The sequence below is a fragment of the Clinocottus analis genome, unplaced genomic scaffold (assembly GCF_023055335.1).
Source record: "Clinocottus analis isolate CAN_PGR_092001 unplaced genomic scaffold, fCliAna1.0.p SCAF_5, whole genome shotgun sequence".
NCBI lineage: Eukaryota > Metazoa > Chordata > Actinopteri > Perciformes > Cottidae > Clinocottus > Clinocottus analis.
Window position 1 is genome coordinate 19173817 of NW_027176207.1, and position 12931 is coordinate 19186747.

Sequence of the window (12931 nt, forward strand, 5' to 3'; positions counted from 1 at the left end):
CAATTCGTTGAAGTTATGTATGAGTCTTTGACGCAGTGAACGACTAACTGCAACACGGACATGATTACAATGTGTCTGTTGTATCCCCAAAGAGTCGACCTCATAGCGCAGCTTTGCACTTTGAATGTGGATTTATTGTTAATATGTGCACGTTTGGATCAGTTTATTACGCAGACGACATGTTGAAATTCTTCAAAGTGCAATCTTGTCGAAATGTGACGAAAAACGGTGCCGACTATCTGCAAATCGGCTCTGTAGTTCAAAGCTCCTTCAAATGACGGCGACGCCACCTTTTCTTCAACTCTTGTTCGTAGTAGAAAAACATGACGCCGACTGTAACAGGAAGAACCGCTAAAAGATGGATACCCCGCACAGCCAATGGAACCGCAAACATCGCACGCTGAGCCCGCCCCCTCGCGGAAACCGGCCAATCGCCGCCACGAACGGGAACTTCCGCCACGGAAACTGAGCCCGTCCATTGTATCAGCCGTTCGCGAAAGAGTGCCGCGATTGTTGAGCTAAAAATCGGTGTTTTCTTTCTCAAAAGTTGTTTCGTTTGCTTCCCCTGTCGGTCGTCGCGTTTGACCTCCGGGAACCGCGTACGCTTTTGTTAGTGATATGTGAATCTTACGGGGAAAGGGGGAGGAAAAGTAGCGGAGAGGGGGAGAGAAACGGCGGTTGACGGCGTTTACCATAGGAATTTGTCCGTTAGCGGCAGCTCAGCCACCTTGCGGTTCTGCTAGCGCTCGAGCTAACCGACGTTAACCGTCGCGGTGCGGATCCAACAGGGAGGGGGGGCGAGTGAGCTCCGGGAATATGTATTTGACCGCATTCAAATTAAATCGCCGGTGTCCAAAAATAAACACGGTGGCTTTTTAGCTCGCGTCACTAGCTGCTACGTAGCAGAGTTAGCTAGCTAGCTCCCGGATTGTCTTTTCACAAAAGAGGCACCAACTGATTTGGTCGCCGGACTAAATATTTTACAGATTTTTCTTTTTTTAAATTTTTTAATTTATTATTATTTATTGGTCTCCTGCACTGCGATAGTACAGGATGAATGGATTCAGCACCGAGGAAGACAGCCACGACGGACCGCAGGCGCCGCCGTTTTACGGGCAGAGCTGCTGTCTGATCGAGGACGGGGAGCGCTGCGGCCGGTCTGCCGGCAACGCCTCCTTCAGCAAGAGGATCCAGAAGAGCATCTCCCAGAAGAAGCTCAAGCTCGACATCGACAAGAGCGTGAGTGTCAATGTGTGACCACGTTGTTGTGTTTGTGTGTTGTTGTTGTTGTGATGTCCAGCTGTTAACATAAACGAAAGAGCACCGTCGTTGTTTGTACCCATCACGCTGTGAGGTGTTTGTTCTCTGTAGCTGAATCTACCGGGACTACGTGCAGCTCGTTGCCACAAAAAAAACACGCCCCCTGCTCGTCTTAAAATGGCTGTTGCCAGCTGTGTTGTTTAGTTAAACCATCAATGGAGTTAAAAAGTAACCGGAAAGTGGCACAAACCCGCCTGCAAGTCCGTTTGAAGCGCCACAACTTTAGCTACAAGTTTCCGTTTACGTCTGGTAGCGTTGCGTTTAGTTTCACTGATCTTCCCATTACATGTTGTATCTTTTTTTGTTTTGTTTAAATGACAAACTTATTTTCGGCCTACCGACCGTTTAATTTAGGCCAGAACAACGGTGAGAGAAACTTGCAAATACGCATAATAATAACCCGAGGCTGGACCGTAAACCAGGCCCCAGATCCTCCAAGGGGCCTCCGAGTCCGGCAGGGTGGTGGGGGGTCCGTCTCATTTAAAAAACACTGCGTAGGAGCCACACTAAAGGTTTATGCACGTCGAAAAGAAGAAAATATACGCCACCAAAATACAAATTCTGATGTATAAAGCCAGTGGTCTATTTCCATTTTTTCTCTCCATATATATATATATATTTTTTAAAATATTTAGAAATCCCAAATCAACCTGTGAATGTGCGCAGCTGGTTCCGCCTCGCATCCCGCCCTCGCCACGCCCACTTCCAACCTTAAATGGGTCTTTTTTAAGTGGGTCTTTAACACCATAGTGTCTATGTTTACAGACAATCAGACTCATTTATTAAGACAAAGGGAAGTTTTAAGAAGCGAACACACTTTATTCACTGATGTTTTCTTCTGGCTTTATGATTCGGAATGATGATGATGATAATAATGATGATGATGATACATGTGCGAGAGCTGTCGCCGACTTTATGTCCCCACTTTCCACTAATTTACACAATCCTTATGTGCAGGTGGAGACGATTTGCCAGGTGAGGTGACTGGAGAAGGTGTGTGACTGTCACCATGGTGACTCCTCTGCTCCAGTGAGCTCTGATACTGGCACCTGGATAGCTGTTAACAGTTTGTCTGTGTACAGTATGCTGCATCTGTCACTGTGGAATAAACCATAAATAATCAAAGTCCTGTTCACAGCAGCAAATCCCCCCACCCCCTCAAAAAAAAGTAAGATTGAATTTGGTGATATTTGCCCAGTATCAGACAGTTGTTGAACACTAATTGAGATCATCTTACAGCTGATGATAACCCTGCTGGTTTGACTGTTTGTGATGAAGAGAATATGTAAGTGCAAAGTAACTTATGCGTTAATGTGTGAGGCGTCAAAATTTGTGTATCGACGCCTCTCACATCTACTTTCTACAATCTGGCTCCAATTCACCAGCTGCGTGGCCAGTTCCAGCCCCCGTGTCTCTAAATGTCCGTATGCACGGGCTCAGAGCTTCCATACAGGTGCACACATTCTCCCGTCATTCTCTTCCTGGCCCCCGTTTTGTGCGTTTGCAACAGTTATTCACGAGACCCCGAGCTTCCCGGTGTGCTCGTGTTTTGGATACGCGCCACTGAACTGATGATCGATCTACCGAGTTGAGGTTTTTATTTTTGTCAATTGGATCCACGGTGATTTTGTAAATCAGGTACAGAGCATCGTATAAGAAGCTGCACCCGGTAACCGTTTTATTTATTTTTTCTTCCAATGTTCAAAAAGATTTATTGATCATATTCATTCATATTTTTCCGTTGGTCAACTAGTCAGGTGATGGATCAACGGTTTCAGTGCTGCAACCTACACTGACCCCCGTGTTTATTTATTTATTCATCTGATCTAACTTCCGTTCGTGAGTGCGACATGTTGCAGCTTGCTAAACCCGTTTCCAATGTCGTCCCCAGGTGGCCCTTTTTGGACGAATACGTGCTTTCAGAACAATGCAGTGGAGGCCCTAAAAATTACCATCGCTAAGTTTGAATCCCTGTGTCAAAATCTAGATTCAATATTTTCATGTTTTTGTTATTATAAATTTGCTATTATGCGCTCTATGTCCTTAGTTGACCCGCCGCTGGTTAATGTCCCTGTCACGTGGAAGCTGCTGTGTGTCCTCTACCGGATCAGTTTGTATAGCAACAGGATGCTGAATACACAAAGAGTTGCACACGCGGGGATGTCTTAGCGAATGTGTAATTATATCCAGGTCCTTTTTTTCTGCTTTAAGATTTAGTTCCCAAACATTATAAGCAGATGAGGGGAAAAAGCTCTGTGTGTTCTGCCGTTTGTCCGGACGTTTTTACAGGCACGGCGGGATTCATGTCACGCATTGCGTCCTGCGGCCCAGAGGACTCGACGCACGTTTACAGCGGGCAGGATTTGATGTTGCATTTTCATCACCTGTATCCAAAATGTAGCGTCTCTCATCAAACACGGTCAAGTACAGAGGTTCTTGTGTGCGTCTTTGATTCGATACTTACCTGTTTTAAAGCCACGACTTTGCCAGTTTTTGTCCTAGTTTATCTTTAGACCAAGATCTTGCCCGGCGGCCTGTGATGAGACACCATGAAACCCCTGCTGTTTTAATTTTACAGTCTGAGGCTTCAGTTCGTGTCCCTTTTTTTATAATCTCTTCGTGTCATTCTAGGTGAGACACCTCTATATCTGCGACTTCCATAAGAACTTCATCCAGAGCGTCCGCAACAAGAGGAAGAGGAAGACCAGCGATGACGGCGGAGAGTCCCCGGATCACGACGTGGAGGTGCCCGAGGTAACGTTGCTCTCAACGCAGACGTCAGCTCGAAGTCCAATAGAGAGCGGACAAAAAAAGAGGGAACCATTCAAAACACCCCGTATCATGGCGGATTGGTCGTGTGTGTAACCACCATTACTCTTTTTCAGAAACATTTTCATCCTCTGTCTCTGTTTTGCTTTTTTAGTCCTTTTTCGTGTTTATTGCCGCAGTGACCCAATTTCTCCACAGAGCTCATTAAGGATTCATCTCCTTTCTTTTTAAGCAGTAAAAGAGGCAGAACGCTCCGAGTCTGAAGTAGATCATCGAACACGTGTCCCTGTCTGACCAGGTACTCTGTTGTGTTTTCCAGGTCGACCTCTTCCAGCTGCAGGTGAACACGTTGAGACGCTACAAGCGACACTACAAGCTGCAGACCAGGCCCGGACTCAACAAGGCCCAGCTGGCCGAGGTAAAGAGCCGACCAGTGCACCGCCATGTGCCGCGACTCGTCCACGGCTTTATTCACCTTTTTTTTTTATTGATGTTATTTAAAGATGCGCCGGCCTCAGTGTGAGTGAAGGAGAAGTACAGCTCGCAGTCATTTTCCAATGCCGTGGACGAACTACAACGTAAACAGACACCTGGAACGGCCGTCTGTAGCGCAGTCCTGCTTATAGACGGCTAACTAGCGAGCTAACATTAACGGAGGATGCATCAACTTGCAGTGTGATGCATTACAGGTCAACTCAATGAAATGTAGTGTTGGCCAAAGGTCAACTAGGATGCTGTGTTCTATCGAATCTTACAAAATAAAAGAAAGTAGTTTCTGGCAAGAAACTTAATATTCAAATTTAAAGATATTTTCCGCGCTATATGGAATAAATATTACAGAGAGTATTATAACCAGGTTAATGTTCTGACACCAGCTCTGAGCAGCTTTTAATGCATAATTTAAACGATTAATGCAAAGATTCGTTTAAAAAAAAAGTATATATATAAATATAAATGTGCTTCTAGTCAGGTTCTTCTTTGAAGACATTTTAATTTCTTAAGCAGCATCTGGGGAGGAAGCTCGTTGTTTTCAGGATTCCTCTGGAGTAGCCGGGCTCACATTGTGTAGCGCTGAAGGCCGTTGGGCCGCCCTCATTAGGCGCCGCGGCCTCTTTCTTCTCAACCCTCGGCTCCATGTTACTCATTTCCCGTGATATACGTGGTGTTGCGGGTCCCAACCCGCAGTAATTGGTCACGGAGAGATTGTCGGACCCGATTTGCACAAAATGGACAGGTGGACCTCGTGCAGCTGGCTCGGCCCGCTTTACGGCCCCTGCGGCGAGGAGGCGGGGTCTGATGGGACTCGACCGCGGCGCTAACAGTGGGAATGAATGAACGAATGAGAGAATGAAGCTGGGCTGTAAGTTGAACGCTTGCCCGGGCTGTTAGTCGCGTTCAGGCCCTCGTATTAATGAGCCTCCCACGTCATTAATAAAGCAGCAGTCAGCAGCCCCACAACCAGTTACAGCTGTTCCCCTTCAGAGGGCATGTTTGTTTGGATTGCTCAAGTAGCCTCAAAGAGAAGAAAACAACCAGTAGTACGTCTGCATTAAATGTCTCCCTCCGGGAAAATATCCATCTGTTAGCATCTTCAAAGATTTCAGCAGTTCTCAGTTGGTTGCAGCGCGCTCACATTGTTTTGTGGTTATTTAAAATAAAAAAAGCAGCAGCAAAAAAAAATACAAAGTTAAACAGAAATCCAGCCCACAACATTTGGATCTCCCATGAGATAATAATAATAATAATAATAATAATAATAATAATAATAATAATGACTTTATTTATTTAGCACTGTTAAAGACAGGGTTTACAAAGTGCTTTCACTGAAGCAAAGCATAAACACAAACCAAGTGGTAAAAAACAAAAAAGACCATACCATAAAAGCTTGAACACAACCAAATCAAACGGGTTTGTGGTGAGTGTGACGACCTCTGGACAATGAATGAGATGAAACGCTGGCGTAGATGACCGTTTCTAACCTCTTCCTCTTCCTCCTCCTCTGCAGACCGTGAGCCGTCACTTCAGGAACATCCCGGTGAACGAGAAGGAGACTCTGACCTACTTTATTTACATGGTGAAGAGCAGCAAGAGCCGCTTGGACCAGAAAGGCGACGGCGGGAGTGGCGGCGGCGGCAAACCGCTGGACTAAAGGGCTGCGGCGGCGGTGGCGGGAGCTCCAGCGAAAAAATCAACAATAACCGACAGCTTTCCGCGAAAAAAAACCCTGGACACCACTAACAGCGACGCCGACCCCCCCCCCTCTCCTCCAAAAACCAGCTCCTCCCTGCCGCCGTCCCACTCCTCTGTAAGACCAGAACACAAACTCTTGTTGTCCTCAGAGGACATTTAACGCAAGCGGAGGAGAAGTCAAACTGGGATGAGTCCCCTCCCCTTTTCTCCCCCGCTCATTTTGCCCTCCTGTCTCTGCGCATGTCGTCTCAATGGTCATCATCCTCTTCCTCTCCTCCGCTAAAGCCCGGTCTTTAAAGACTTGCCAAGGACCAGGACTCACTCCGCAGGAGGGGGGGGACGTCGTAAAACTGTCGATATGTAGAAAAGAACCGCGTCGGATCTTTCGTAAGTTGGTTGAATGCAATGTACGATACAGCTGCCTTAAGAGTGGGAAACAGTCGTTTAGGTGATCGGGAGTCTTTTTTTCTGTTCACAGAGGAAAGCTTGGAATTGAATGATGAAGAGTGGGGATTTTTTATTTTATTTTCTTCCTTCATTGTGAATGAATGAGTTGTTGGAAAGGGGCGGGGGGGGGGGGGGGGGGCTGCCTTCACTGAAGTTCCCTTCAGGATATCAGGGCTCCACGTCAGTTTTAAAAATGGCAGCGGATTCACACGAAGACCTTCATCCTCAATAATGTTTCAAAAACAGATGAAATGTGAGCTGATCTCAGTCCTGATATTGAATCCTTTTCGTTGCCCCCTTTCCTGCTGGACGTGATGCATTTAAAGACCGATAGTGGTGAATGATGTAGCATTCGGCTATGACCCGCTCTTCTCCTTCCTGCTAACTGTTTTATGTATGATTGAACACACACACACACACACACACTCATTTATTTTCTTTCTGCATTGCAGGTTTTTCGGTAGCTAAATTAATTTCTTTTCGCTTTTAGTTCAGCACTAAATTGTGTAAAGTTGTCTGTGAAAATATGATTTAGTTGTGTGTGTGTGTGTGTGTGTGTGTGTGTGAGTGAGTGATAGGGGTGTGAGAGTAATTATTAGCATCATTTTAATATTTAAGAGCTGTGTTTATAGTGGACAAACGTCTCCAGTCTTCATTTATTTCGTTACATACTTGGATGTGTTTCAAGAAGCTGTAAAGCAAAAACAAGTCAATGGGTGTTTTTTTTTTTGTCTTTATCTTTTGAGTCATTTTTAACTAAAACACTTGTGGATGCCTTTCTTCCATGTCTGCCTGTAGAAATCACAACGTCAGGAGAAGTCGGCTGACGAGTTCTGCAAAAAGAGGAAGTAAAAAAAGAAAAAGAAAAGAGTGTTTTACATTTTTATGCCCAGTTGAAATAATCCCGTCGTGAAAGAGTTTGTGACCATCTCGACTTCTTTTTCTATATTTGTATGTTGACATTGAAGCGCTCTGACTCTGCACTTTGGCGATTTATTGTCTTGACAATTTTGAGTATTCAAGTCGCCGATTTTCATTAGTTAGTGAAATGAATGAGAACTGAATTTGGTTGGATCTGGTCTTCGTTTTTTTGGGGTTTCCATGATTATATATATATATTTTTTACACCCTGATGGGGGGAAGTAGCACTTTGGCCATTCGCCAGTTTAAACATGAAACATTTTGAGACAACGATAGCGTCGGGCGCTGAGATCCTACCTGTTTATTTCCCTTAAAGCACTGCTGGAGCCTCCAGGCCGCGAACAACTCGCAGCTCTTCAACTCCTCACACGTCGACTTGTGTTCTCCTTCACGAATTTTCTTTCTGCGGCCTCTGACACGCATCGTATTTAAGTTTGTCCACCAATCTCCAGTCGTCTACTTTCAACAGGGTTCTTTTTCGCTTTCTTTTTTTGGTTATAGGTTGTTTTATTTTGGTTATTTTAAAACCGTCTGTTATATTTTCAGTTTTACTTGTAGGTTTGTTAGTGTCATGTAGATAACACCCAACTTTATTAACATATAGGCCACGCCACATTAACGTAATTGTTGTATTAGAAGAAAAAAAAAACATATTTAAATATGGCTGCTTATTGCTCCTGATGATAATGAAAATAAATGTATTGTACAGACCGACCCAACTGTTTCGTCTCTGTTCTTTTCACAGATTGCTTTTCAGCTGCACTTTATATATGAACATATAGAAATACAGATGATGTGAAAATGATCTTCGAACATAAAGATGGACTTTTCTTTCACGCTGCTGTTTCAGGACTCGGCCACCAGGTGTCGCTGTTGTGTCTCACATTGAAATGGACGGCAGCGGTGCAGAGAGGCGGGTTTTAGAAACACCTGAAGACTTTTAGAGGGAAAACAAGTCAACTTAAAAACAGCAGCATCTTTCAAGCATCTTGCAGGAGGAAGATGCAACTTTTTCCATTGCGGAGAACAATTTTTTCAGCCAAATTTTGTTTTTCTTAAAACAAAAAAACAAACTAAATTACTAACTGATAGACTCCACCACGGCAAGTTTTTTAGGTCTTGAACGACAGACTACATTAACACTGCAGCGTGCCTTTAGGACAGTTATTTGTAGATTTTTCCATTCAAATACCATTTTGCACACATGACTAACACAAGGATAATTAAATTATTATAAATGTAAAACATGTTTTAATTTCAGACTTGTTCCCTTGGTCATGCATTTTCTGAGTAAACGGGCATTTAGAACATTGCACTATATCAGTCCATTTGATATACTAAATATCACAAATGTGTAAAAAAAAAAAAAAGGTTATGAATTCAAACATGTGTTCTCATAATTGTAAATATAATTTCAGGGATTAAAAATAATAATCTTGAAATTAAAGTTTTATCTAATGGAATTATTTTGAAATGTTGGTGATCCTTATCGATTCATTTACTACCATTCTTTTCAGGTGATTTTATTTGTTATACATTGATTGTAATTTTTACTTAAACAGGTAAATTTAGAACATTAAGGTGAATCATGTCTGTTAAATTGCTGTAAAACAAAAAAACACAACTTTACTTCAGCTGGAGTGACTTAAAATAATTCATTTATTTACGGAACTAAATATAACTTCACATCCAATGTACATTTCATCAGCATTTCGCACAGAAATAAACCTTTAATCCCTTTAGAGTTTTGGGTGTTGAACATCCGGGTCTTCTCGGAACGGACAGTGACATTAATTTTTGAGGTAGATTCAGTAAATTCAATAATTTCCTACAAAGAAACTTCAACAACAGCCGTTATAGTTAACAGTCAGGACTCCATTTTCTGTGTTACATATCTGACCGGAAATACTGGATTAATAATAGTTTAAATATTCGGACTGCGCCAAATTCAACCGGATAAAACGGTGACAAAGAAAAAAGAAAAGGTTTCCCCTTAAAAATGTGTTTCATCTGGACTTGGACACGAAGTATTTCTAGTTTAGTGTTTGTTCTGTCTTTTTATTTAATTTCTCTTTCGTTTTTAGCGAGACAAAGAAGCCTTTTTATTGATTAAATTCAGAAATAATTTTAAGGATGTCATGTCATGCGGTTACTGGTGACGTCTGGTTTGTAATTTGTTTATATATATATATATATATATATATATATATATATATATATATATATATATATATATATATACACACACACACACACACACATAATGATATTTGAGGGTCACTGCTGCTTTTCTGATTGGACAACAAATCTACCAATCAACGGGTCATCCTCTGGCGTGCATACACACACACACACACACACACACACACACACACACACACACACACACACACACACACACACACGCACACACACACACGAAAGCTTCCTAGTTAGCTGAGTTGAATATAAATATCGTGTTCGCGCTCCTGCGGCGGACTCACACACTGTGCATTTACACCACATGACATATTTGTTATACTGTATTTATTTTCTGCTCCAGCGCCGATCAGACGTGGAAAACATTAAAACATTCCCACACGACGCCAGATAAAAACACATCTTTAAGAGGAGGAGGGGACAGACGTTTTCTTTTCTTCTTTCTTTCTGTCTTTTTTTTTTTTTTTGGGACACCGTGGCCACATCTGGTCTACAGCACTGGAGGGGCGGAAACATCAAAAAGCAGAAATACCACAAATATCATACAGTCAGGTGTGTGTGCGCGCGCACGTGTGTGTGTGCGTGTGTGCGAGTGTGTGTGTGTGTGTGTGTGTGTGTGTGTGTGTGTGTGTGTGTGTGTGTGTGTGTGTGTGTGTGTGTCGAGTTATAAACCGCATAAGGGGAGAAGGAGATCAACAAATTGTCCATCGTGCTGTATCCCTCCGCGCTCACCTTGTTTGCATTGTGTCTTCTTCTTCTTCTTCTTCTTCTTCTTCTTCTTCTTCTTCTTCTTCTTCTTCTTCTTCTTCATCATTCCATCGGTGTGTTTGGATTCAGTCAGTCAGTGGTTGTTGTTGTTGTTTTTTTCTCGTTTTTTTCTTTACGATTTGAATCAAGAGTCTGAGGAGTTTTTCTTCTTCTTCTTCTTCTTCAAGGTGGAGGAAGAGGAGGAGGAGGAAGGGTCACTGGTTGAGCTCCAGAGCCCAGACCTGCTGCGGCCACCCGGTCCGGCCCTTCACCTTCTTCTCGGCTCCTAACGACTCCTGCGGGCCGTCAGTCTGTGACACCGAGAAACAGCGCGTTACCATCACATACGGGAGCCCGGTGGGATCAAACCAGAGTAAAACAATGCATTTCCTGTCCATTTATTCGCATTAAAGTTGACTCTCCTCTGAGAATCTGATCTATAAAGCTTATAGAAGGCACATTATGGTTTTCATCACACTATTACCCACTATTTTTTTTGGGTGGGGAGAGGGGCGGGGGGAGTAAATCCCAATAATAATGTAAAAAAATAAAACATTTTGAATGATATAACTAAATGAAATAATGATGCATGTGGTTAATCGGAAATTGTTGAGTCATAAACATAACTATTGGTTCTTTATTATAGTAAACAAACACGTTATACATCTACACTCATTGCGAAGAAATATTACTTTAACGTGTTGAATATATTTATGTTGTTGACGTCATTCTGGTGATCAGCAGCAGCAAATATTTCGTAATGTAGCAGTAATATGTTTTACTGCTATTACAGTCAAAATGTGACGTCAGATTATAATTTAATTTTAATGAGGTGATATATTGACTGTTGGAGGCAAAAACTCCATTGTTAGACCTGTTGTTTTGGATCATAGCTGCAAAAATGAAAAAGAAATACCATAAAGGCTTCATTTTATACCACAGTTCAATTGAGGATGTGTTAGCTACGAATATAATTGAAATAATATATCCGTTGGGAATTATTATTATAATCCAGATGTAATAATCCAACTGAGAAGAAGTAAAAGTGTGAATCTTAAACGCATGTGTTGTGTTCAGGTGCAGTTGGGGGTATCGTTCAATTCCACCTTAAATTATTGTTTCCATTAAACCAGGCCTCCATATTTGTTTTTCTTTTTTTTTCATTACAATGTCTAAGGAAGTCAAAATAACTGTTTCGGTGTTGCAATAATTTTTGATCAACACAACACGTCCCGGAAGCTCCTACTCACCGGCTCCCGTTTCCTTTTCAGATCCCGGTTTTCAAATTTCTTAATCTCGGCCTTAAAGCCCTCCGTCTCCCCGGTGTCTTTGGCCAGGACGTCCATCAGGTAGGCGATGTAACTGGTCGCCAGGCGTAAAGTTTTAATTTTAGACAGTTTCGTGTCCGCGGGCACGTTGGGGATACACTCCCGCAGCTCGGCGAAGGCTGTGTTGATGCTCTCCGTCCGCCGGCGCTCCTTCTTCGGCCCCGACGTCCGCCTCTTCCCCATCCCCGCCTGGAGCCCCTCCTGCCGGGCGTCGTGCGTCGACCCGGGCGCCCCGTGCTCCGCGGCCGGGTACGGCGCCTGGATCTGGAAGTCCGGGGGCACCTCGCCGTGGTTCACCACCCAGCTCTGGAAGTACGGCGCATCCTGGTGGCACCGCTGGACGAACGGGAAGGGCTCGTGCATCAGGTGGTGGTGATGCTGGTAGCCCCCGATGAGGTTCATGTCGAGCGGGAGGAAGAAAGGGCTCGTTTCCGTGTCGTCCGTCGCCCTCGCTCTCTCTCCGGTGGCGCCCCAAAACGGTCTCTGCTGGGGGATCGGCAGCCGACAGAACTCATCCAACACCTCGAGATGTAATTCCCTTAAAGAGTCAAGACGAACGGAGACACGCAACTTTTTTTTTTACATCGTCGTCATTCTGAAAGCGACTCGAGGGCCCCGAAGGAAGAAGAACCAACAAAAAAAAAAGCGAATAATTCCAGAGGCGATGATATTGTGCCGGGCTCCACTTTGTGTCTTTTTTTGGGGATTTTCTTGCGATGTGTTCCCGGGAGAGTCTGCAGCTCTGATATGCCCAAGAAATTTGACCCCGCTGAAGGTGTGAGGCCCCCAGGTTTATATGGTTTTGGATGTCAGCGCGGACGAGGAGGGCAGCCAATGGAGGAGAGCGCCCGCGATGGGAGGAGAGTCTAGAGACGTCCTGCAATAACATGCGCCATGGTGCCGTAATCTCAGGGCTACACACACACACACACACACACACACACACACACACACACACACACACACACACACACACACACACACACACACACACACACACACGAGCACTG

At 43.8% G+C, this 12931-nt stretch overlaps 2 protein-coding genes across 3 annotated transcripts; one reads left to right on the plus strand and one right to left on the minus strand.

Moving 5' to 3' along the window:
- Positions 1-429: 429 nt before the first annotated feature.
- Positions 430-8361, plus strand: sap30l (sap30-like). Of its 2 annotated transcripts, XM_068600577.1 has the most exons (5): positions 430-1239; positions 2278-2295; positions 3952-4074; positions 4409-4507; positions 6095-8361. In XM_068600577.1, exons 1-5 carry the CDS (start codon positions 1054-1056, stop codon positions 6236-6238), a joined length of 570 nt encoding a protein of 189 aa, XP_068456678.1. In that variant the 5' UTR covers positions 430-1053; the 3' UTR covers positions 6239-8361. The 2 variants fall into 2 exon arrangements, with proteins under 2 accessions (XP_068456678.1, XP_068456679.1); XM_068600578.1 differs by lacking the exon at positions 2278-2295 and having other exon boundaries at positions 431-1239.
- Positions 8362-10808: 2447 nt separating this feature from the next.
- Positions 10809-12323, minus strand: hand2 (heart and neural crest derivatives expressed 2). The gene is made up of 2 exons (XM_068601187.1): positions 11846-12323; positions 10809-10912 (listed from the first exon to the last, which is right to left on the minus strand). The coding sequence occupies exons 1-2, from the start codon at positions 12321-12323 to the stop codon at positions 10809-10811; spliced, it is 582 nt and encodes a 193-aa protein (XP_068457288.1).
- Positions 12324-12931: the final 608 nt, after the last annotated feature.

Excerpts from the sequence above, each read along its gene's own strand:
- sap30l (XM_068600577.1), top strand. The coding sequence starts at position 1,054 with ATGAATGGATTCAGCACCGAGGAAGACAGCCACGACGGACCGCAGGCG. Across the intron at positions 4,075-4,408 it reads ACGACGTGGAGGTGCCCGAG|GTCGACCTCTTCCAGCTGCA; the intron begins GTAACGTTGCTC and ends TGTGTTTTCCAG. Across the intron at positions 4,508-6,094 it reads ACAAGGCCCAGCTGGCCGAG|ACCGTGAGCCGTCACTTCAG; the intron begins GTAAAGAGCCGA and ends CCTCCTCTGCAG.
- hand2 (XM_068601187.1), bottom strand. The coding sequence starts at position 12,323 with ATGAACCTCATCGGGGGCTACCAGCATCACCACCACCTGATGCACGAG. Across the intron at positions 10,913-11,845 it reads TCTGAAAAGGAAACGGGAGC|TGTCACAGACTGACGGCCCG; the intron begins CGGTGAGTAGGA and ends GCTGTTTCTCGG.